Below are 24,353 nucleotides of genomic sequence, written 5' to 3'. Positions count from 1 at the left end.
TAATTAACTTTCATTTAATATGTAGCTTGTTATATAAAAGTTTATGTCCATACTAACAATCTAAGTTTTATATGTAATTTTAAGGTAAATCTTATTTTTTAAATATTTAAGTGTATTTTTATATTCAAGTTGAAAAATATATGTAGCCTGTTGTATAAAAGTTTATGCTCATACTAACAATGTATCATTTTTCTCTGTTATATGACTGCAAGACATACTTGATCAACAGCCAACCGCCATACAAGTCACACTGACGGTGGCCGTACAAACAACTTTAACACTGTTACAAATATGCGCCACATTGTGAACCCACACCAAGCAAGAATGACAAACACATTTCGGGAGAACATCTTCACCGTAACACAACATACACACAAAAGAACAAATACCCAGAATTCCATGCAGCGCTACTCTTTTTGGGTTACACCCCCGCAACCACCAAACCCCGCCCACCTCAACCAACGCACGGAGGGGGCGGTGATGTGGGGTGGTGGCGGGGGTGTAGCCCGGAAGAGTAGCGCTGCATGGGATTCTGGGTATTTGTTCTTTTGTGTTTATGTTGTGTTATAGTGCGGATGTTCTCCCGAAATGTGTTTGTCATTCTTGTTTGATGTGGGTTCACAATGTGGCACATATTTGTAACAGTGTTAAATTTGTTTGTACAGCCACCCTCAGTGTGATCTGTATGGCTGTTGATCAAATACTGTATGTCTTTCAGTCACTATTGTATGTCCAACGAATCCTTGTACAACTTGCGTCTCAGTCGGCACGCTGTCCGTATAGTGAATGAGCGAACGCAACGAAGGGTTGTCTAGGACGATAAAGGCAGTGCTGTCACGGCACCCCCTTTAAATACTAGTCCGGGCGAACGTCGGTACAATCCTCAGCAAGGGTCACAGGAAGTCTCTCGGGAGGATTGACAAGTATGTTGCTAGATCGGGATAAACAATCAAAGAAGGTGAATCCACTTTTCAGGTAGTTTCTGCATCCAGTGGCCTCCAGGTAAATTGAGTTTGAGACCCCTGATCTTAACAATTCAGAAAAGAATCTGTAAAATAATGTTATTTTTCTGTGGAACTGCCAGCATTGTCACTTCAGTAAAGTTGGTTGACCATAATAATTTGGAAAAATTCTGTAGAATAAAAGGTATTTTTCTGCAGAACTGTTTGCATCGTCACTTTATTAAAGGTGGTTGATCTTAATAATTTAGTAAAAATCTGTAAAATTACGACATTTTTCCGCAAAAAGTTTCATGAAAATTCCTGTAAATATAATGTTTGTGATCATTATTTGGTTTACAATGTTTTACTTTAATTTTATGGTTTTCGTTTGGCAGCCGAAGCTGCCAATAGATGACTGTTTTTTTACAGCATTTTTTTTTACAGAGTAGTTAACTCCTGGTACCATGTTTCCCTTAAAATTATATGTAGGACATCAATTTGATTAAATCACAAAGATGTCTTTAAAGGAGAACATTATCACCAGACCTATGTAAGCGTCAATATATTCCTTGATGGTGCAGAAAAAAGACCATATATTTTTTTAACCGATTTCCGAACTCTAAATGGGTGAATTTTGGCGAATTAAACGCCTTTCTGTTTATCGTGCTGGAGGCGATGATGTCAGAATGTGACGTCGCCGAGGTAATACAGCCGCCATTTTCATTTTCAACACATTACAAACACCGGGTCTCAGCTCTGTTATTTTCCGTTTTTTTACTATTTTTTGGAACCTTGGAGACATCATGCCTCGACGGTGTGTTGTCGGAGGGTGTAACAACACTAACAGGGAGGGATTCAAGTTGAACCACTGGCCCGAAGATGCGAAAGTGTCCACCGCCAGACCCCCATTGAATGTGCAGGAGTGTCTTCACATTTTACCGGTGATGCTAAGGCAGACATGGCACAGAGATGTATGGATAACCTGCAAATGCATTTGCAACGATAGTCAACAAAATCACAAAGGTGAGTTTTGTTGATGTTGACTGCCAGCTAATCGATGCTAACATGCTACGCTAATCGATGCTAACATGCTATTTACCAGCGGTGCTAAAGCAGACATGCTACAGAGATGTATGGATAACCTGCAGATGCATTTGCAACTATATTACGTTTCCTTCCACCCACATTTAATGCGAAAAAAACACTTACCAATCGACAGATTTAAGTTGCTCCAATGTCAAAAGATGCGAAAGTCCTGATCGTTTGGTCCGCACATTTTACCGGCGATGCTAACGCAGCTATTCGGCCATGCTATGGCTATGAATAGCGTCAATAGCTAGCCGCTCAATAGCTTCAGTTTCTTCTTCAATACTTTCATACTCCAACCATCTGTTTCAATACATGCGTAATCTGTTGAATCGCTTAAGTCGGTGAAATCCGAGTTTGAATCCGAGCTAATGTCACTATATCTTACTGTGCTATTCGCCATTGTTTGTTTACATTGGCAGCACTGTGTGACGTCACAGGGAAATGGATAGTGGTTTCGAAGATAGCGAAAATAAGGCACTTTAAAGCTTTATTTAGGGATATTCCCAGACCGATAAAATTTTGAAAAAAACTTCCAAAAATACAACGAGCCACTGGGAACTGATTTTTATTGTTTTTAACCCTTTTGAAATTGTGATAATGTTCCCCTTTAATGCCGTCAGGTAGGACATCAGCTAATGACAGACACCTGGTGGCTTGTTCTTCGCTATACAGTACAGGCCAAAAGTTCGGACACCTTCTCATTCAATTAGTTTTCTTTATTTTCATGACTATTTACATTGTAGATTGTCACTGAAGGCATCAAAAATATAAATGAACACATGTGGAGTTATGTTGAAAAAAACAGAAATAACTGAAAACATGTTTTATATTGTAGTTTCTTCAAAATAGTCACCCATTGCTCTTATTACTTTTTTGTACACTCTTGGCATTCTCTCGATGAGCTTCAAGAGAGTAGTCACCTGAAATGGTTTTCACCTCCCAGGTGCACTTCAAGCTCAGTTATTTTCAGTTATTTCACCTTTTTTATCAAGTAGATAACTCCTCATGTGTTCATAGTCTTGATGCCTTTAGTGAAAATCTACAATAAATAGTCATGAAAATAAAGAAAACGCATTGAATGAGGAGACTGTGTGTCCAAACTTTTGGCCTGTACTGTATGTAGGACGGCCATTTGATTAGTCACATAGCTGAGATAGGCTCCAGCACCCCCCGCGACTCTGAAAGGGACAAGCGGTAGAAAATGGATGGATCGACATCTTTAATGCTGTCAGGTAGGACATCAGGTAAAGACAGACACCTGGTGGTTTGTTTTTCGCTATATGTGTACTAAAGCAGTCACCCACACACTATCACCACAACCATCCCTTATAATTTATTTACAGGATTAGAACCATAGCATTGCTTTTCAGTTTAAAGGGGAACATTATCACAATTTCAGAAGGGTTAAAATCAATAAAAATCAGTTCCCAGTGGCACTTTTTATTTTTCTAAGTTTTTTTCAAAATTTTACCCGTCCCGGAATATCCCTAAAAAAAACTTTAAAAGTGCTTGATTTTCGCTATTCGCGAAGCCACTGTCCATTTTCCTGTGATGTCACATAGCGATGCCAATACAAACAGACGGTGGATAGCACAGCAAGATATAGCGACATTATCTCGGATTCAGACTCTTATTTCAGCGGCTTAGGCGATTCAACAGATTACGCATGTATTGAAACGGGTGGTTGGAGTATGGAGGCAGATAGCGAAAACGAAATTGAAGAAGAAACTGAAGCTATTGAGCGAATAGCTATTGACGCTATTGACGCTATTTTTGTCTACCTTAGCATCGCCAGTAAAATGTGCGGACCAAACGATCAGGACTTTCGCATTGACACTGGATCAACTTAAATCCGTTGATTGGTAAGTATTTGTCTGGCATTAAATGTGGGTGGAAAGAAACGCTGGATGTGAATATAGTTTCAAATGTACATACAACTAGCCTAAAGAGCATGTTAGCATCAATTAGCTGGCAGTCATGCCGCGACCAAATATGTCTAATAAGCACATAAGTCAACAACATCAAAAAAACTCACCTTTGTGATTTTGTTGACTTTATCGTTGGGAATGTATCTGCTTTGAGTGTCGCAGGATATCCAGACATTCTCGCCATCTCTGTGCAATACCTGTCGAAGAATCGCCGGTAAAAACCAAACGAGGGACTTTTGCATCTCTTGACACTGGAGCAACTTAAATCTGTCGATTGGTAAGTGTTTGTTTGGCATTAAATGTGGGTGGAGAGAAAGGCTGGATGCAAATATAGCTACAATTGAGGCATAATGCTGCAATATGTACATACAGCTAGCCTAAATAGCATGTTAGCATTGATTAGCATGCCGTGCTAATCGATGCACTTCCTACGTAAATCAACTTGAATCCGGCCCTGATCGTGTTGTTACACCCTCCGACAACACACCGACCAGGCATAATGTCTCCAAGGTACCGGAAAAAGGTTGAAAAAATGGAAAATAACAGAGCTGATTTGACTTGCTGCGTGTAATGTGGTGGAGAAAATGGCGTTGACTACCTAGGTGACGTCACGTTCTGACGTCATTGTTCCGAGAGCGATAAATTGGAAGGCGTTTAATTCGCCAAAATTCACCAATTTAGAGTTCGGAAATCGGTTAAAAAAATATATGGTCTTTTTTCCGTAACATCAAGGTATATATTGACGCTTACATAGGTCTGGTGATAATGTTCCCCTTTAAAGTCTACTGAAATGAGATTTTCTTATTCAAACGGGGATAGCAGGTCCATTCTATACGTCATACTTGATAATTTTGCGATATTGCCATATTTTTGCCGAAAGGATTTAGTAGAGAACATCGACGATAAAGTTTGTAACTTTTGGTCGCTAATAAAAAAGCCTTGCCTATATCGGAAGTAGCAGACGATGTGCGCGTGACGTCACGTGTTGTAGGGCTCCTCACATTGTTTATAATCATAGCCAACAGTAGCTAGAGCTATTCAGACTGAGAAAGCGACAATTTCCCCATTAATTTGAACGAGGATGAAAGATTCGTGGATGAGGACGTGTACCGTGAAGTACTAGAAGGGAAAAAAAAAAAAAAAAGGCACCGGCTCCAAGCGGCGTTTCAGATGTAATAAGACACATTTACTAGGATAATTCAGGAAGATCCCTTATCTGCTTATTGTTTTAATAGTGTTTTAGTGAGATTGTAAAGTCATATCTGAAAGTCGGATGGCTGCGGTGAACGCCAGTATCTCTGAGAGAAGCCGAGGAGCCAAAATCACAGCTGCATTTTTCAGCTGCAGGAGGAGGTACCATAATCCACTGAAGTCTCCGGAGGTCCCATGAGCCACCGAAGTCTCTGGTAAAAGCAGACTTAATATCACAATTTTCCCATCCAAAAACTTGCTGGTTGACGTAGAGAAACATGTTCGCTTGACCACTCAATGTTAAAGCTTCACAACAAAACAAAGAAACACCAGCTGTGTTTCGGTGCTAAAGGCAGCAGCAATCCACCGCTTTCCACCAACAGCATTATTCTTTATAGTCTCCATTATTAATTGAACAAATTGCAAAAGATTCAGCAACACAAATGTCCAAATTACTGTGTAATTATGCGATGAAAAGAGATTACTTTTAGCCCTGTGTGGTGCCTGGCTAATATGTCCGCTACATCCCGACACGTCACAAACACGCATCATCATTACGCGATGTTTTCAATAAGAAACTCCGCTGGAAATTTAAAATTGTGATTTAGTAAACTAAACCGGCCGTATTGGCATGTGTTGCAATGTTAAGATTTCATGATTGATGTATAAACTATCAGACAGCGTGGTTGGTAGTAGTGGGTTTCAGTAGGCCTCTAAACTCAACATTAGATACATTTAGTTTGTGGCCCACATGCAGCAACAAGTGACACATCCGTATTAGAGAAACGCTGCAACTTCAGTACAGACTGCCATTTAAATGGGTACAACTAAAAATATTAATAAATATAAAAGAAAAAATATTTTTAAAAATGATATACTTATGCCAATAGCTTTTTGTGTCCTTTTAGTTCACCTCGTTTTCCCCAGTTCCACGAAGCAGCATCCAAAGTCTGTACCAAACACAATCATTGTTTTTCTGTAGTCATATGTCTGCCGTCCATCGAGGCGCTACAACAGAAGAACGGAGAATCATTGTTTTTTAAAACTGTCCTCATCACATTAGCCAAATGTTTACCTTTTTTTCTTCGATGGCTTTGAGCAAGAAATCTCGCTCACAATTAGACAAAGGTGTCTCCTTCATACTGCAGGCTTTAAAGCGTTTGTGTGTTCAAACTACTACAACACGCTTACACTTAGAATGCTACCGCCATTATTTTTTTGTGAACTCTAACCCGGAAACGCAACATACATCACACCAAAAAAATAGGAAGGATCGGGCTGCAGACGGCAGAAATTTAGAGACACGCCCCTCAAAGTCACGCCCGCAGTGACGGTGAGTTATTTTTTTCTTGATTTGTTTTATTGGTGCTTCAGCAGAGTTGTGTCTGAAGAGAGTATGGCCAACTAAACAACAAGCGCCATTACTGCTACCAAGAATTTGCGTGGCTTTGCCCTGATGCACTCAATTTCTGTCGTTATAACGTTAGTTTTTCAGACGAAATAAACCGAATTAATACGTCTATGTTTAGTCCTAAATAGTGATGGGTTGATAAGGCTTCATGTATCGTTTCGACACATTGCAAAACTGTATTGATACTGTGCCAATGCTGTGTCACTAAACACTGACATCTGCTGGACATTAAAAATCCCTACAGGCAACCTATGGACCGACTCAACTGACACTAATTTTATGACCTAGTACAGTGGTTCTCAAATGGGGGTACGTGTACCCCTGGGGGTAATTGAAGGTATGCCAAGGGGTACATGAGATTTTAAAAAAATCTTCTAAAAATAGTAACAATTCAAAAATCCTTTATAAATATATTTATTGAATAATACTTCAACAAAATATGAATGTAAGTTCATAAACTGTGAAAATAAACTCAACAATGCAATATTCAGTGTTGACAGCTACAGTAGATTTTTTGTGGACCATTTCCATAAATATTGATGTTAAAGATTTATTTTTTGTGAAGAAATGTTGAGAATGAAGTTGATGAATCCAGATGGATCTCTATTACAATCCCCAAAGAGGGCACTTTAAGTTGATGATTACTTCTATGTGTAGAAAACTTTATTTATAATTGAATCACTTGTTTAGTTTTCAAGAAATTTTTAGTTATTTTTATATCATTTTTTTCCAAATAGTTCAAGAAAGACCATTACAAATGAGCAATATTGTGCACTGTTATATCCATCCATTTTCTACCGCTGTTATACAAATTAATAAATTAGAAACTGATGACATAGTGCTGTATTTTACTTCTTTATCTCTTTTTTTCAACCAAAAATGCTTTGCTCTGATTAGGGGGTACTTGAATTAAAAAAAATGTTCACAGGGGGTACATCACTGAAAAAAGGTTGAGAACCACTTACCTAGTATATACAATAATATAAACCAAATCATTGTATTTCATTTAAGATTATTTCATATATTCATTGAAATAAAATTATATTTCTATCTTTTTTAGATACTGTCAATAAATAATGTGTACATGATTGATTGATTGAAACTTTTATTAGTAGATTGCACAGTTCAGTACATATTCCGTACAAATGACCACTAAATGGTATGCACATGTATCATAACATGGAAATCTAAGAGAACGTGTTGTGAATGAGGATACTTGTGGACTGGGAATTTTTTTTTTTTTTCAACATGCGCTCTGTATAGGCACTGTTGATTGGTTGATTGATTGAAACTTTTATGAGTAGATTGCACAGTACAGTACATATTCCGTACAATTGACCACTAAATGGTTACACCGAATACTTTTTTCGACGTGTTTAAATCGGGGTCCACGTTAATCAATTCATGGTTAAAAGGTAGTTTGTCCGAGCTGGATTTGAACAAGTAGCCCAAGAAACTCAGAATGATCTATTTAAGTCCGCCACTCTATCAACTGAGCTATCGAAGAGTTCGTTCGTCACAGTTTTTTAATCTAACCAATAGGATGTTTGTGTGGGTGGGCCAATGCTAGAAAACTTTGAGAGAACAGGGTGAAACGACAAGGAAATGGACACAAATACCATTTTTTCTGATATATGATCAAAATATTCCCACACGGTGGAAATGATCTTCGACGACGATAAATGACAAATGACCAACGACAGAAGTGCGCCGATTCTGTTGGCAGCAGCATCTCGTTGACAGATGGGCTTCCTTATAAACACAGGTTGGCGCGCAGGTGCCAGTGCGACACAATTACCGTATCGGTCACGTGACCAAAACAGTTCATGGTCGGTCACGTGACTTTCTAAGCGCGGTACGCGCACCGACACAGGGTTTCGCTCTATGAGCTCGACGCATGCGCCGATGCATCGGTGTTGCCGGACCCATCACTAGTCCTAAACATTCAACACCCTATAAACCTTCAACAAAACATGCTTTTATTTCGTGAAAGTATACTCTTGCGGCCGTATTGACGTACTCTGCTGCTACATTCCTGCAGTATTTCGTGACGAGCCGGCGTCTTGTTTGATTTATACATTTTATGGATGGCATTTTGTTAACTTATGAAAACATTTATGAAAAGTATCAATGTTGTTGCTAAACAAAATCCCGTTTCAGAAGATCACCAAAGCAACACCTCTAACCTTAAAATCTGTGGTGACTCAAAGCTTAATGTTAATTTCTGTGATGAAAAATGTTCCAACAAATAAATGAGGGTAATTTAGTGAAATAATATTTTCCAGGCACAATTCATAGACAATTTATCCTAAAGGGGATTAAAAGAAAAGTAGAGCTAAGACAAATAAGGACAATATATATTACACACCCAATTCTTCCCAAAATTAAAAAAAATACAATTTTAAATTATTTATGGAACATTTAACATGGAGGTTGACGGTTGTTATATCTGTGGAGTTTTAGAGGATGTAACTTATTTGTTTGTGGAACGTGACACTGTACATTTGTTTTGGGAGGAGATCAGAAATTGGCTGACAGACAATTGTGGACTGCGATGAGGTGGAGACTTGTCCAGGGTGTACACCGCCTTCCGCCCAAATGCATCTGAGATAGGCTGCAGCGACCCCCGCACACCCGAACGGGACAAGTGGTAGTAAATGGATGGATGAATGGACAAGGATGTGGAGATATACCCATCCCCAAAAGAAGAGGTCAAATGTGGCATATTCATAAATGATGGTAACGTACAAATGCTTGTCAATATCATTATGCTGCAAACTACATGTTTTATACATAAATGTTGATTTCTGAAAGTAAAACCTATACTTCACATTGGCTTATTGGGACGGCGTGGCGCAGTGGGAGAGTGGCCGTGCGCAACCCGGGGGTCCCTGGTTCAAATCCCACCTAGTACCAACCTTGTCACGTCCGTTGTGTCCTGAGCAAGACACTTCACCCTTGCTCCTGATGGGGGCTATGTTCAGGGATCCTCTTCGGCAAAAACTGAACAATCACAGCTCTGCGTTCTGCATCGCACACAAGGACTGTATCATCAGCATATCTAATGTTTGTTATGTTCTGGCCTCCTACTTTCAAGCCCCGTCCTTCTGTTTGTGCTTCTCTCATGACCCTTTCCTTATATATTTTAAAAAGATGCATCCTTGCCATACTCCTTTCTTTATGAGAAATGACTCGCTGTTTTGGTTGTTCCATCTGATTGTTAACAGTTGGTTGGTGTATAATAATTGCAGTAAGACATCCAAGTGCTTGGGAAAGCCCATTTGTTCCATGGTGTATGGAGTAGGTGTTCATGTGGGATGGCGTGGCGCAGTGGAAGAGTGGCCATGCGCAACCCGAGGGTGTCTGGTTCAATCCCCACCTAGTACCAACCTCGTCACGTCTGTTGTGTCCTGAGAAAGACACTTCACCCTTGCTCCTGATGGGTGCTGGTGAGCGCCTTGCATGGCAGCTCCCTCCATCAGTGTGTGAATGTGTGTGTGAATGGGTAAATGTGGAAGTAGTGTCAAAGCGCTTTGAGTACCTTGAATGTAGAAAAGCGCTATACAAGTACAACCCATTTATTTACATTGTCAAAAGCTTTGCAGTAATCTATAAACGTTGGGAGGGCTTCTTGTCCGACCTCTTTCACGTTTTCTATTCTGAACAGTGAAGAGCATATCAGTGGTGCTTCTGTTGCTTCGAAATCCTGCTTGATATTCAGACAGCCCCTGTTCAATTTTTGCTTTAAGTCTGTTGAGAATTATGGTGAGCATGTATGGCAGGTTAGGGCATATTGAATATTTATTGGCAAACATTTTTGATGAGACTTTTTTCTATTAAAAATATTTTCTATATAAGGACTTTGCCACCGCTTTAACATTTATTTAATTTCTTTCTGTCTTGTTTTTTGCTTATTTTGTGCAGTTGATGATGTATGTCAGAAAAAAAAAATCAATCAATGTTTATTTATATAGCCCTAAATCACAAGTGTCTCAAAGGGCTGCACGAGCCACAACCACATCCTCGGTTCAGAGCCTACAAAAGGGCAAAGAAAGACTCACAACCCAGTGGGACGTCAATGTGAATGACTATGAGAAACCTTGGAGGGGACCGCAGATGTAATATATTGTCCGATCTTGTCTTTGTAGGGCATTCAATTGAATATGTTTTGAAAAGAATTTGCAAATCATTGTATTCCGATTATATTTACATGTAACACAATTTCCCAACTCATATGGAAACAGGGTTTGTAAAACAAATGAGTTTCAAGATGGGACTTAAATGCTTCTACTGAGGTAACATCTCTAACTGTTACCGAGAGGGCATTCCAGAGTACTGGAGCCCAAATACAATACGCTCTGTCACCTGCAAACTTTTTTTTGGTTATGGTAATCACTAAAAATATCCGTAATTATTCCTGAATTTACTGACTCCAGTCCTATGGGGTGCCGAATGTAAAAGTTCTGTTACACTTTTCTAGCAGATACTGTATATTTCTCACATTTGGATCACTTTTATCAAATTTAGTTCATAACATTTAAAGGGGAACTGAATTTATTTTGGAATGTTGCCTATTGTTCACAATCATTATGAGAGACAAGAAGACATATTTCTGGCTCTGTTACCTCTTTTGACAGAGGGTCGGGATTGCCCGCTGTTTCGGCCGAGGCTCGCCGTCATCGAGGTCACCCCCCAAGGGCAACATTGTCTGTGTTTGAGAGAAGAACTAAGCGTAAAGATTAAAGGACAACGTTTTGTTTTACGTTAGTTTCTAGAAGCTATGCCTAAATATAACTCCGAAAACCGGATTGTAGACATAAAGTAATGTCATGTTAAGTTCTAGTGATAAATATTTTGGTTGTTGGTCTAATCCACCGTGATATAAATGTCGATTTTCATAGCAGGAACTTAAAGCTAAGTTGTTGTTGTTGTGCTGGAACCCTAAGTGCTTTATTCGACGTAAACGACCACATTATAGTGTCCTTGAAGATATTGTTACCATAAAGAAAATATCCTTAATAGTATTAATTAACTGGATTAATATATCTCCGGCTTCCTCCCACCTCCAAATACATGCACCTGGGAATAGGTTGATTGGCAACACTAAATTGGCCCTACTGTGTGAATGTGAGTGTGAATGTTTTCTGTCTATCTGTGTTGGCCCTGCGATGAGGTGGCGACTTGTCCAGGGTGTACCCTGCCTTCCGCCCGATTGTAGCTGAGATAGGCACCAGCGCTCCCCGCGACCCCAAAGGGAATAAGCAGTAGAAAATGGATGAATGGATGGAATATATCAGTGGAGGTTCTTCCAGGGGGCGCTGGAGCCTATATCAGCTACAATCGGGCGGAAGGCGGGGTTTACCCTGGACAAGTCGCCACCTCATCACAGAGTGGAGGTTCTTGATACTACTAAATATTGTTGGAACTAAACATTGCTAAACAACATGGAAATCGAACTAAATGAGACAAATATGAACTTTACACCATTAAAACTGCTGACATGAATTTTAGATGACAGATAAATATTTGTACCAAGAAATCAACTGCAAAAACAAAACGTATCGTTTTTCTTATTACGTCACGATCACAGTAGCACAGCCCTTTTTTAATGTCAATCAAATACCGCACTTACCAATGCAAAAATAAGTCCAACGTTGTCTTTTACTGATGCTCAATTTGTTGACCCCTCAGATGTAAACACAAGATATTTAATTTTTTAAATCCTTGAGTCAAAGAGGAGCAATCGAGGCGAGCAACACTGTATACTTCGGTGATGATGAATTGTTTAAATCTTTCGAAAATTATTTCTCTTAAGAGCGTATGAATCCGCTCCATCCTATTTTAAATATTTGTTTAATTATATCTTATACTTTATATATGCCTCTAAACCAGGGGCCGGCAACCCAAAATGTTGAAAGAGCCATATTGGACCAAAAATACAAAAACAAATCCATCTGGAGCCGCAAAAAAATATAAGACATATTACATACATATAGTGTGTCATGAGATATAAATTGAATTATGAGGACTTAAAGGAAACTAAATGAGCTCAAATATAGCTACAAATGAGGCATAACGATGCAATATGCACGACTAGCCTAAATAGCATGTTAGCATCGATTAGCTTGCAGTCATGCACTGACCAAATATGTCTGATTAGCACTCCACACAAGTCAAAAACATCAACAAAACTCACCTGTGTGCATTCATGCACAACGTTAAAAGTTTGGTGGACAAAATGAGACATACAAAGAAGTGGCACAAACCATGTCTTAGAAAGTCAGAGAAAGTTATACATGTAAACAAGCTACGGTTGGTTCAAGGACCGCCAAAATTAGTAGGACAAAACGGCGCTCGCCAAATACTCGAATCAGTGAAGCATGTTTAATAAAAGGGTGCTTTAAAACAATTAGGGAGGATTGTGTCATTTTTGTCCTCCTACAGAAACCATATTAAAACAAAAAATAGGATTTTTTTCCCCTCATCTTTTTCCATTTTTCATATATTTTTGAAAAAGCTCCAGACAGCCACTAGACCCCCGCTCTAAACCTTTCAAAATGTGCTAAAATTTGCACTGATGCAGGTAAATAAACAGTAGTCAAATGGGACTTTAAACCACATCCTGAAACCCGGAAATACCTCGAGGTCACGTGATTGCAGCCCAGCAGTTGCTCAGTGCCAAACAAGAAATACAAACCATGAACATAATATAACAATGTTATATTATGTTCATAATATAACATAATTAGTGTCTGGACTGTACAGTGTCTGCACTTACTGGAATACCAAGGGATGTATACATCTTCCCGTTTAGGTGAAGAATTAATCATAATCCTCGCCAAACCATTGCTGACTGTGGGAACTTCACACTTTCATTAGGAAGTCAAGGCGTTAGAGTCTGGAGGAAACCTGGAGAGGAGCAAAATCCAAGTTGCTTGAAATCCATTGTGAAGTTCACACTGTCAGCAATGGTTTGGGGAGCCATGTCAGCTGCTGATTTTAGATCACAACATGCTTCCATCTGTTGAAAAGCTCTATGTACAACCTGAAGGATGATTTCATTTTCCAGCATGATCCGGCACCTGCCCACAGTGCCAAAACCTCCAGTAACTGGTGTACTGACCATTGCATTACTGTCCTCGATTGGCCTGCCAACTCCCCTGACCTGAACCCCTAAGATAATTTGTGTGGTATTGTGAAGAAGAAGCTGAAAGACACCAGACCCAATAATGCAAGTGAGCTAAAGGCCGCTATTGAAGCATCCTGGGCATCCATAACACCTCAGCAATGCCACAGACTGATTGCCTCCATGCCACGCCGCATTGAGGCAGTAATCCGTGCAAAAGGATTCCCAACCAAGTACTGAGTGCATTAATTGAAATTTTCAAATATTTGATTTTGTTGGCCCTGCGATGAGGTGGCGACTTGTCCAGGGTTTACCCCGCCTTCCGCCCGATTGTAGCTGAGATAGGCGCCAGCGCCTCCCGCGACCCCGAAAGGGAATAAGCGGTAGAAAATGGATGAATGGATGATTTTGTTTTGCTGTTATAAATCTTTTTTCTTTTCTTGATTTTTTGAGATAGGATTTTTAAAGTTTTCTTAAGCTGTATGCCATGATCAGCTAACTTAAAATAATAAAAGGCATGCAATATTTAAGTTGATATGTAATGAATAATCCAGAATGTATGACATTTTCATGTTTTTAGTTGCATTACAGAAAATAAAGAACTTAATCAGAATATTCAAATTTTCTGAGACAGTATTGTAGTATCGGCTAGAAAGTGAGAAGATCTGAGTGTGTTTTACTGGAGAGCTGCGCAGTCATCCTTCTGATTCTTTCTGTGTCACAAGAGGCACACTGTGTGTGTGTGGGGGGGGGGGGGGGGGGGCGTGTCTGTGTGTACAAACCCCGTTTCCATATGAGTTGGGAAATTGTGTTAGATGTAAATATAAACGGAATACAATGATTTGCAAATCATTTTCAACCTATATTCAGTTGAATATGCTACAAAGACAACATATTTGATGATAAAACTGATAAACATTTTTTTTTTGCAAATAATCATTAACTTTAGAATTTGATGCCAGTAACACGTGACAAAGAAGTTGGGAAAGGTGGCAATAAATACTGATAAAGTTGAGGAATCCTCATCAAACACTTATTTGGAACATCCCACAGGTGTGCAGGCTAATTGGGAACAGGTGGGTGCCATGATTGGGTATAAAAACAGCTTCCATGAAATGCTAAGTAATTCACAAACAAGGATGGTGCGAGGGTGACCAATTTGTAAGCAAATGGTCGAACAGTTTTAGAACAACATTTCTCAACGAGCTATTGCAAGAAATGTAGGGATTTTACCATCTACGGTCCGTAAAATCATCAAAAGGTTCAGAGAATCTGGAGAAATCACTGCACGTAAGCAATGATATTACAGACCTTTGATCCCTCAGGCGGTACTCCATCAAAAACCGACATCTTTGTGTAAAGGATATCACTACATGGGCTCAGGAACACTTCATAAAACCACTGTCAGTAACTATAATTGGTCGCTACATCTGTAAGTGCAAGTTAAAACTCTACTATGCAAAGCGAAAGCCATTTATCAGCAACACACAGGAACGCCGCCGGCTTCTCTGGGCCCGAGCTCATCAAAGATGGACTGATGCAAAGTGGAAAAGTGTTCTGTGGTATGACGAGTCCACATTTCAAATTATATTGGGAAACTGTGGACGTGGTGTCCTCCGGAACAAAGAGGAAAATAACCATCCGGAATGTTATAGGCGCAAAGTTCAAAAGCCAGCATCTGTGATGGTATGGTGGTGTATTAGTGGACAAGGCATGGGTAACTTACACATCTGTGAAGGCACCATTAATGCTGAAAGGTCCATACAGGTTTTGGAGCAACATATGTTGTCATCCAAGCAACTTTATCATGGACACCCCTGCTTATTTCAGCAAAACAATGCCAAGCCTTGTGTTACAACAGCGTGGCTTCGTAGTAAAAGAGTGCGGGTACTTTCCTAGCCCGCCTGCAGTCCAGAAATGTCTCCCATCGAAAATGTGTGGCGCATTATGAAGCGTAAAATACGACAAAAAGACCCAGGACTGTTGAACAACTTAAGCTGTACATCAAGCAAGAATGGTAAAGCATTCTATTTTCAAAGCTTCAATAATTAGTTTCCTCAGTTTCCAAACATTTATTGAGTGTTGTTAAAAGAAAAGGTGATGTAACACAGTGGTGAACATGCCTTTTCCCAACTACTTTGGGACGTGTTGCATCCATGAAATTTTAAGTTAATTATTATTTGCAAAAAAAAAAAAGTTTATGAGTTTGAACATCAAATATATTGTCTTTGTAGCATATTCAATTGAATATGGGTTGAAAAGGATTTGCAAATCATTGTATTCCGTCTATATTTACATTTAACACAATTTCCCAACTCATATGGAAACGGGGTTTGTCCTAACAAGACATCATTGCGGAACCGAAGCCGAGTTTCTTAACATGGAGATACTTTTCTTTTGTCAAGCACAAAGAAAATAACATTATTGTTAAATGTAAGTTGTGTCTTGGATCAAAGATCCCATCTACTGCCCAAAACAGGAATTCAAATCTGCTGTGACAGCTACAAAAGCTACATGCTTCGATGAAGCTAGTAAAGATGAGAGAGAGACTCCGATGCCACTTCACCGGCTGGATTTTAACAAAGGGACTGCTAGCCAGAACAACATTGTTAGAACCATTGTTAGAAGATATGCAGGCTATTTCTACAGTGGAGTCACCCGCTTTCAGGACAGTTAATTAGCATGATACCGGCGTCAAACAGCATATGCCACGGAGAACATGTTGCAAGTACACAGTGTACTTTGAGGACATAAATGGGGCGGTGTAGCTTGGTTGGTAGAGTGGCCGTGCCAGCAACTTGAGGCTTCCAGGTTCCATCCCCGCTTCCGCCATCCTAGTCACTGCCGTTAACTTAGATATTGGGTTTTCACCATGTAAAGCGCTTTGAGTCACTAGAGAAAAGCGCTATATAAATATAATTCACTTCACTTCACGGAAAGCGAGCTAAAGAAAACACTCCAAACTCTGCCTCTTCTCATCATTCAACACATATAATCATGTAATGTGTGCCTTCCTTGGGTGAAGCCAGGTTTACAGCTATGTTGTTATTATGCGGTTTGTTACTTATGTATGTTATGTTGCAGCTATTCAAAATTGTTTTGTCAATTTGTTCTGGCCCGAAATAAATTGGCCCTCTGAAACATATCTTTGTCTTTGTGTGTTGTATGTAGACCACAGGCTTCACGGTGGCAGAGGGGTTAGTGCGTCTGCCTCACAATACGAAGGTCCTGCAGTCCTGGGTTCAAATCCAGGCTCGGGATCTTTCTGTGTGGAGTTTGCATGTTCTCCCCGTGAATGCGTGGGTTCCCTCCGGGTACTCCGGCTTCCTCCCACTTCCAAAGACATGCACCTGGGGATAGGTTGATTGGCAACACTAAATTGGCCCTAGTGTGTGAATGTGAGTGTGGATGTTGTCTGTCTATCTGTGTTGGCCCTGCGATGAGCTGGCGACCTGTCCAGGGTGTACCCCACCTTCCGCCCGATTGTAGCTGAGATAGGCGCCAGCGCCCCCCGCGACCCCGAAAGGGAATAAGCGGTAGAAAATGGATGGATGGATGGATGTAGACCACATTGCTTTGCAGAGGTCAATGATGCAAATGCATGTCAAGTTGATCAACAGATTGTATTATTCTCCAGTGCAATAACAGTACTGAAATGACGGCTAAAGGGCATTAATGGGAGCCTTAAAAAAAAAAAGAAGTAATTAAATAGATACTTTTCACAGTAACACATTGCTTTTTGCTGTAAGTAACTGATTTAGTAACGGAGTTACTTTTGAAATGAAGTAACTAGTAACTGTTACTAGTTACTGGTGTTCATTAACTAACCCAACACTGTGTATAACACTCAAATGAATAACGGTAGGGGGGTGGGGCGGTTGATCCACTCAACGGCTAAAACGATACAAAGATTGGCATGGTATCGACATTTTTAAATTCTTTTCAATATTTATTTTCACCAATATCTGCGTTTTTGTTGTTGTTGTGTTGTTCATATGTTACATTATTGGTTCTATCATATTTATATATTGTTATATTGTACTGATGCGATGAGGTGGCGACTTGTCCAGGGTGTACCCCGCCTTTCGCCCGATTATAGCTAAGATAGGCACCAGCGCCCCCCGCGACCCCAAAGGGAATAAGCGGTAGGAAATGGATGGATGGATGGATGGATATATTGCACTGAATAAATTGTTGAATGCAGGAAGGCTTTGAAGTCAAAAATCCAAATTATTTGAATGGGCGTCAATAGTAGTTTTTTCTTTTTTTTTAGGTAATGGTTGTTATTATGTCATCCATCCATTTTTTACCACTTGTCCCGTTCGGGGTTGCGGGGGTGCTGGAGCCTATCTCAGCAGCATTCGGGAGGAAGGCGGTGTACTGTGTACACCCTGGACAAGACGATTTTAATTATGAAACATTAAAAAAGAATGGTATCGGCAATAACGGTACTTTATTGACGTGGTATTGGAACGACACCAAAACGTGCAATACAAACCACTGAGCATGTACGCGTGTGCGCATGCGCAACTTTAAAGCGCTGTTGTCCTGCTAGAACTCTTTTGAACGTCATATTCGGACGGAGCTGTCATCTGAGGCCAGCAGACTGTCGTGGTGTTACAAAGTAAACACTCTCCGCCGCCTCTTCAAACCAAACGTGTTTAAATAACAAAGCGAGCTCGTCTCTCTTTACCTTTGCGAAGAAGCAGTTTGGCATCGGAAGATTTTCCTCTGCGCCAACTCAACGCAAGGTTTGTGCTCGCTCATTCATTCTCCATCTCTGCTTCGACATGCTAATGTAGCCAGCTAACCCTTCTGTTCATCCATCTTGTTTAAAAGCCTTTGCTGCCGCTTCACATGACGTGCTGCTTCGTTTGAACGACAAAAAGTGTTCCGCCAGTTCACAATACTCTTTTGTTTTTAAACATATCTTCTATTTATAGATACTAATATACATTATGTGTTAATCGTTTGAGTAGCAAATTCCCCATGCTAGTATTAGCTAACGGTGGCAGGTGCTGAGGCTCGATTCCATTCATTTTCTTGACGTTGTCAGCCATGTTGGCTCAAGAAGTTGTCTCATGACCATTCTTTGCCCTACAATGGCTAACCCATCGGCGTTAAGACATGTATACCCAGGTTATTACAGGGCTAATCATCTTTGCTGGTCACTGATGCACATTCGTTGCACTGTTTTTGTTGAAGACTTCCTGATTAGTGCCAGTTAAAATATGACACATTCATCTTATCAGGAGCTAAAAAAAAATATCGTATTTTGTGGACAATTGCCGTACGTTTATAGTTTTACGTTCCCCGGGCCCGCATCTGCTACAGAAAAAAAACACATACCGTGCATAGTATCATTTATAATGGAGTTTTATTTTTTTGTAAATAAGCTGCCATTCGCAGAACAGCGCCTCCACCTGACTGTTAAAAGGCTCACGACTGTCCACCTGACTTTTAAAAGGCTCACGACTGCGTTTGGTGATAATCGTACATTATGAGGATTTTGGTATTATTGATCGTACATCATACAGAGAGTGAAATATTCATGGGAACATTCCAGTACGTCTGGCAACGCGACTCTTTTCAAACATCACATAAAATACTCTTTTAAGGGAAATGCTCAATGTCAAGCATTCACACTAACTGTACTACTTCTTACAAACCACAGACAATACTATTTAAGGGAAATTGTCAAAGTCAAGCATTCACACTAACTGTTTTTCAAATGTTAATTTAGTTTTTAGGATTTAAAAAATGTTAATGGACTGCTCTTGGCACCTCCAGTTGTCCAAATGCTCGGACTCATTTACAAAGTGTGTGTTGCTTCTCAGGTTGACTGAGCATTTGTTTTGTTTCTTGCAGATCATATGTCACATTGTGTTTATGATTGACAAGTTGTCACTGATCAAACTCCACTTCGGCCTTTGTCATATGTTAGTACACACTACTGCCTTTCGTGCAGACGGTGCAGGTTCAATTCCTGATGTCCAGGGGTGCTTCCACTAAATTGGAATGTTCCAGCAAGCGTGAAAACTTTGTGAACTCAAATTCTAATAATGTTTCTTTCTCAAGAAATAATAGCTTAATTAATGTTGAACTCAGATTAATAACTGTATCCGCTCGGCATTCATTGCAACGGTCACCCACGGGTGGGGTCCCCACATCTGCGGTCCCTTCCAAGTGTTTTCATCGTTCCCATTGAGTTGAGTTTTTTTTCTTGCCCTGATGTAGGATCAGAGCCGAGGATGTCGTTGTGGCTTATGCAGCCCTTTGAGACACTTGTGATTAAGGACTACATAAATAAACTGATTGTTTGGTGGAATAAAAGAATAAAATATAATTGCCTGTTAAACACTTGCAAATTATTTTTAATTATTTAGACTTGTTCAAATGCAATTTTAAGACATCGAATTGTATGCTATTGATTTCGAGAAACCAAATTGTCTATGCAGTGTCCTTATAAGTAATTTCATTTTATTAAGTGCGCTCATCCTAATGGATCATGATAAAGGCCACTCATTTTCAAGGAAATGTGTGTTATAAGAGAACAAAGGTCGCTTTATTTGATCATGTGATGTCACACCGCCTTTTTTGTTTGACCATTCGCCCATAATACCATCATTTTCTGCACCTTTGCATTTAAATTGTTTATGCCCGCACAGCTCTATAAAAAGAAACACTTTTCTTTGAAGATGCATATCAGGCGCTCGAAGTGGCGGGTGCTGCTCCTATACTTCCTGGCTGTGGCAGCAGTAACAGCCCATGGGCAGGCCAATGGTGAACAATCAGATGTCAGTGAAGAAATTGGCTTAGACGAGGAGGATATGGAGGCTTTAATCGCTGATGGGGAAGAGGAGGAAGAGGATAAAGCCACTGATTTTGATGAAGTAAAACAGAAAAGTCCAGCTAGTGACAAAGTATTTCAAGTGAGTACAGTACAATACTTGGGAGAGAGTTCAATTTATTGGACTCAAAGAAGGAAATTTGCCGTCAAATAGTTTGTTTTGCTTTACAGGTAACATACAAGACTCCTGTGCCCACTGGAGACGTTTACTTTGCAGAGACCTTTGACAATGGCTCACTTGGCAGGTACGTTTGTGACTTAAATGTTAGATGGATGGATAGATAGTAATTTATTGATTCCTTCAGGAAAATTAAAATTCCAGCAGCAGCGTACAGAATTGAGATCGAATTTAAAAAGTAAAACGTAAATAATGGGGGTAAATATATCAACAAAATAGAAAAATATTACAATGACAATAAAAATAAAAAGCAACAATAAGAATCGTGGATCGTGAGATCGACAGGCGGATTGGTGCGGCGTCTTCATTAATGCGGACGCTGTATCGATCCGTTGTGGTGAAGAAGGAGCTGAGCCGGAAAGCAAAGCTCTCAATTTACCGGTTGATCTATGTTCCCATCCTCACCTATGGTCATGAGCTTTGGGTCATGACCGAAAAGACAAGATCACGGGTACAAGCGGCCGAAATGAGTTTTTTCCGCCGGGTGGCGGGGGTCTCCCTTAGAGATAGGGTGATTGGGTCATGACCGAAAAGACAAGATCACGGGTACAAGCGGCCGAAATGAGTTTTCTCCGCCGGGTGGCGGGGGTCTCCCTTAGAGATAGGGTGAGAAGCTCTGTCATCCGGGAGGAGCTCAAAGTAAAGCCGTTGCTCTGTCATCCGGGAGGAGCTCAAAGTAAAGCCGTTGCTCCTCCACATCGAGAGGAGCCAGATGAGGTGGTTCGGGCATTTGGTCAGGATGCCACCCGAACGCCTCCGTAGGGAGTTGTTGCGGGCACTTCCGACCGGTAGGAGGCCACGGGGAAGACCCAGGACACGTTGGGAAGACTATATCTCCCGGCTGGCCTGGGAAAGCCTCGGAATCCCCCGGGAAGAGCTGGACGAACTGGCTGGGGAGAGGGAAGTCTGGGCATCCCTGCTTAGGCTGCTGCCCCCGCGAACCGACCTTGGATGAGCGGAAGAAGATGGATGGATGGAACAATGAGAATAGAAATATAACAGTAAAATAAGAATATAACCAGAGAAACTAGGCAGTAGTGACCATGTTATAAAAAAGTATTGCACTGTTTCTGTTTTGCATCCCCTGTCATCCTACTACCCTCCCTCCCAGAGAGGAGTTGTACAGTCTATTGGTGTGTGGGACAAACGAGAGTATCCCAGTTCTGTTTTGCTACCCTTGGACGTCATAATCAGAATTAGCCATTTCTTCCACAAATGATCGTTCTAATTCTGGTCACTTAATTACAGTGATTTTTTTTTTTTTTTAGCGTGTTGTGTTTTTTAAATTGCGTTAATCTAATATTTCATCTCTTATGTTACTGTCCTTGTATGCTTGGGAGTTGTCTCGCCCTTTTCTTGTGCTTGACTGAGAGCAACCTCTGTACCGCTATTCGGCACAAGATGGTTTGTAGCAAAGATAAAAATAGGTCTCACTCTCAGGAAAATTGGCCAATGATGTTAGCGACTTTAAATAGTGTCAAGGAGGATTAATTATATTTAACATTTAATGTCAAATAATAAAGAAATTAAAGATGTATCAGAAGTGTGTCTATGGTTTGTATAAGTTTGAATTGTTTCTTGTTTTTAGCATAGAGTAGACAATGCTTTTTTAAAATAGAGCAGCATTGCTCTAAAAGCTTTGGATAAATGACGGTATTTCTGGTTGTCTTAAAACACATTAAGCTGCCTTTCTACTAATTGTGCATCAATATAGTGGTGCATTACATATTCAATGATGTATTTGTTGTATTGTAAATCAATAAAATTATATATTAAATGTATGATGATGGCTACATTATATTAAAAATCAGAGCCCTTACATGGAGGATAATTTTATTGTGTGTGTCATGATGCTCACGGGAGTTCACGGTGGGAGAGGGGTTAGTGCGTCTGCCTCACAATACAAAGGTCCTGCAGTCCTGGGTTCAAATCCAGGCTCGGGATCTTTCTGTGTGGAGTTTGCATGTTCTCCCCGTGAATGCGTGGGTTCCCTCCGGGTACTGCGGCTTCCTCCCACTTCCAAAAACATGCACCTGGGGATAGGTTGTTTGGCAACACTAAAATGGCCCTAGTGTGTGAATGTTGTCTGTCTATCTGTGTTGGCCCTGCGATGAGGTGCCGACTTGTCCAGGGTGTACACCGCCTTCCGCCCGATTGTTGCTGAGATAAGCGCCAGCGACCCCAAAAGGGAAAAAGCGGTAGCAAATGGATGGATGGATGATGCTCACGACAGTCTGTCGAAACCGTACGAAAATAACTCCTAGTGCAGTCGTTAAATAACGTATTAAAAATTAGATGATGGAGCAAGGCAGAAATGGCACCGCTGAAGTAGCAGCTGGTTGCATCAGCTCTGTGCTCTTTAATGTTTTTTATGCCCTTTGCATTCTTTAATGTTTCCCTCTTCTATGTGTTTCTACCTTATCTTATGTGTCCTTTTTGTATCTGAACTGCAACCACATAATTTCCCCATTGTGGGATGAACTAAGTCTTTCCAATTGACAGTCAAGAAAGCCAATCAAAGCCGATACCTTTTACAATGTTTAACATGTAATTGGGAGGCTCTAGCCCCCACGCAACTTATTTATTTTAGTCCATTCGGAAAGTATTTAAAGTGCCACACGTTTACCACATTTTGTTATTTTGCAGCTTAAATCCAAAATAGTTTTGTGAAAAATGTTTTCTTTGAGCTTTTTGCTAATTTATTACAAAAAATAAATAAATCACATGTACATTAATATGAACATACTTTGCTCAGTACATTTGTTAATGTAATGGCAGCAATTACAATTTAATGCATATAAAAGTTTTTACTAACAAATCCCCCAAAAAACAATAGTATAAAATAATTCCACATTACTTATAATTGTTACAGAAAGTCATCCTTAGTGCAAAATAAAAAGAACAACAATGAAACAAAAAAAATGGTAGCAGAACAATAAATACAACTTCCTTATGGAAGTTGTATTTATTTTTTTGTTCATGTAGATATTTTTGGGGTGAAAAAAAGGTAGAGTAGAAAGGGGAAGAGTTGAAAAGTCTGCCAGAGAGAAAAAGAGAGCGAGACATGCCCGCTGTGGTTGAAAAAGTTGAGGAAAATCTAAAAATTTGATGGACTCAATCAACAAAAGTGTAGCTTCCATCATGTTAGTACCAATACCCAACTTGGAATGGAAATTTAGCTCGATACGCCTACCCTAATAAGAGGATGTAGCAGGATGGATCGGTATTGTCAACTTAACAATATATCTACAGACAATTCAGACCACAAAGTTTCTTTCTCAAAATCAACAACTTTCGTATTGGACGCTTTTGAAGACATTAACATAAATCATTTTACAATAAATAAGTAATTAAAAAATCTAATCAATCACAATTAATTTATATTGCCCTCAATTACAAGTGCCTCAAAGGGCTGCACAAACCACAACATCATCCCCAGATCTGAACCCACATCTGGTCAAGGAAAAACTTCTGAAACCAGAACTGGGAAAAAGAAGAAACATTGAGAAAGTTTACAGTGTAATTAATTAAAACAAAGGGGTAAAGGTTGTGTTAATTCTCTTTAGATGGCAGCTGTCAAAAACAGTGAAGGAGGATGCAGACGATGACATCGCCAAATATGATGGTTTGTTTGTTTCT

At 40.0% G+C, this 24,353-nt stretch overlaps 2 protein-coding genes across 5 annotated transcripts in view; one reads left to right on the top strand and one right to left on the bottom strand.

Moving 5' to 3' along the window:
- exosc9 (exosome component 9) overlaps positions 1 to 6,410 on the bottom strand; it is a 47,498-nt gene extending 41,088 nt beyond the window's left edge. The window contains exons 1-3 of one of the 2 annotated variants that reach the window (XM_061908538.1): positions 6,225 to 6,410; positions 6,063 to 6,157; positions 4,066 to 4,155 (exon numbers count right to left, since the gene is read on the bottom strand). In XM_061908538.1, the coding sequence (XP_061764522.1) occupies positions 4,066 to 4,155; positions 6,063 to 6,157; positions 6,225 to 6,290 (251 nt within the window). In that variant the 5' untranslated portion in view covers positions 6,291 to 6,410. The remainder of the gene's footprint in view (positions 1 to 4,065; positions 4,156 to 6,062; positions 6,158 to 6,224) is intronic. The other variant, XM_061908548.1, reaches the window with a different exon arrangement.
- A 3-nt stretch (positions 6,411 to 6,413) lies between these two features.
- The window catches only part of clgn (calmegin), a 39,147-nt gene continuing 21,207 nt past the window's right edge, over positions 6,414 to 24,353 (top strand). The window contains exons 1-5 of one of the 3 annotated variants that reach the window (XM_061908507.1): positions 6,414 to 6,482; positions 9,085 to 9,299; positions 20,385 to 20,618; positions 20,708 to 20,781; positions 24,281 to 24,339. In XM_061908507.1, coding sequence (XP_061764491.1) covers positions 9,294 to 9,299; positions 20,385 to 20,618; positions 20,708 to 20,781; positions 24,281 to 24,339 — 373 coding nt within the window. In that variant the 5' untranslated portion in view covers positions 6,414 to 6,482; positions 9,085 to 9,293. Of the gene's footprint in view, positions 6,483 to 9,084; positions 9,300 to 18,217; positions 18,438 to 20,384; positions 20,619 to 20,707; positions 20,782 to 24,280; positions 24,340 to 24,353 lie in introns of those variants that run through there. The other 2 variants (XM_061908526.1, XM_061908516.1) reach the window with 2 other exon arrangements.

The sequence above is a fragment of the Nerophis ophidion genome, linkage group LG01, assembly GCF_033978795.1.
Source record: "Nerophis ophidion isolate RoL-2023_Sa linkage group LG01, RoL_Noph_v1.0, whole genome shotgun sequence".
NCBI classification, from domain to species: domain Eukaryota; kingdom Metazoa; phylum Chordata; class Actinopteri; order Syngnathiformes; family Syngnathidae; genus Nerophis; species Nerophis ophidion.
The sequence above is the reverse complement of the archived record's forward strand: the minus strand, read 5'-3'. Positions and strand labels throughout refer to the sequence as shown.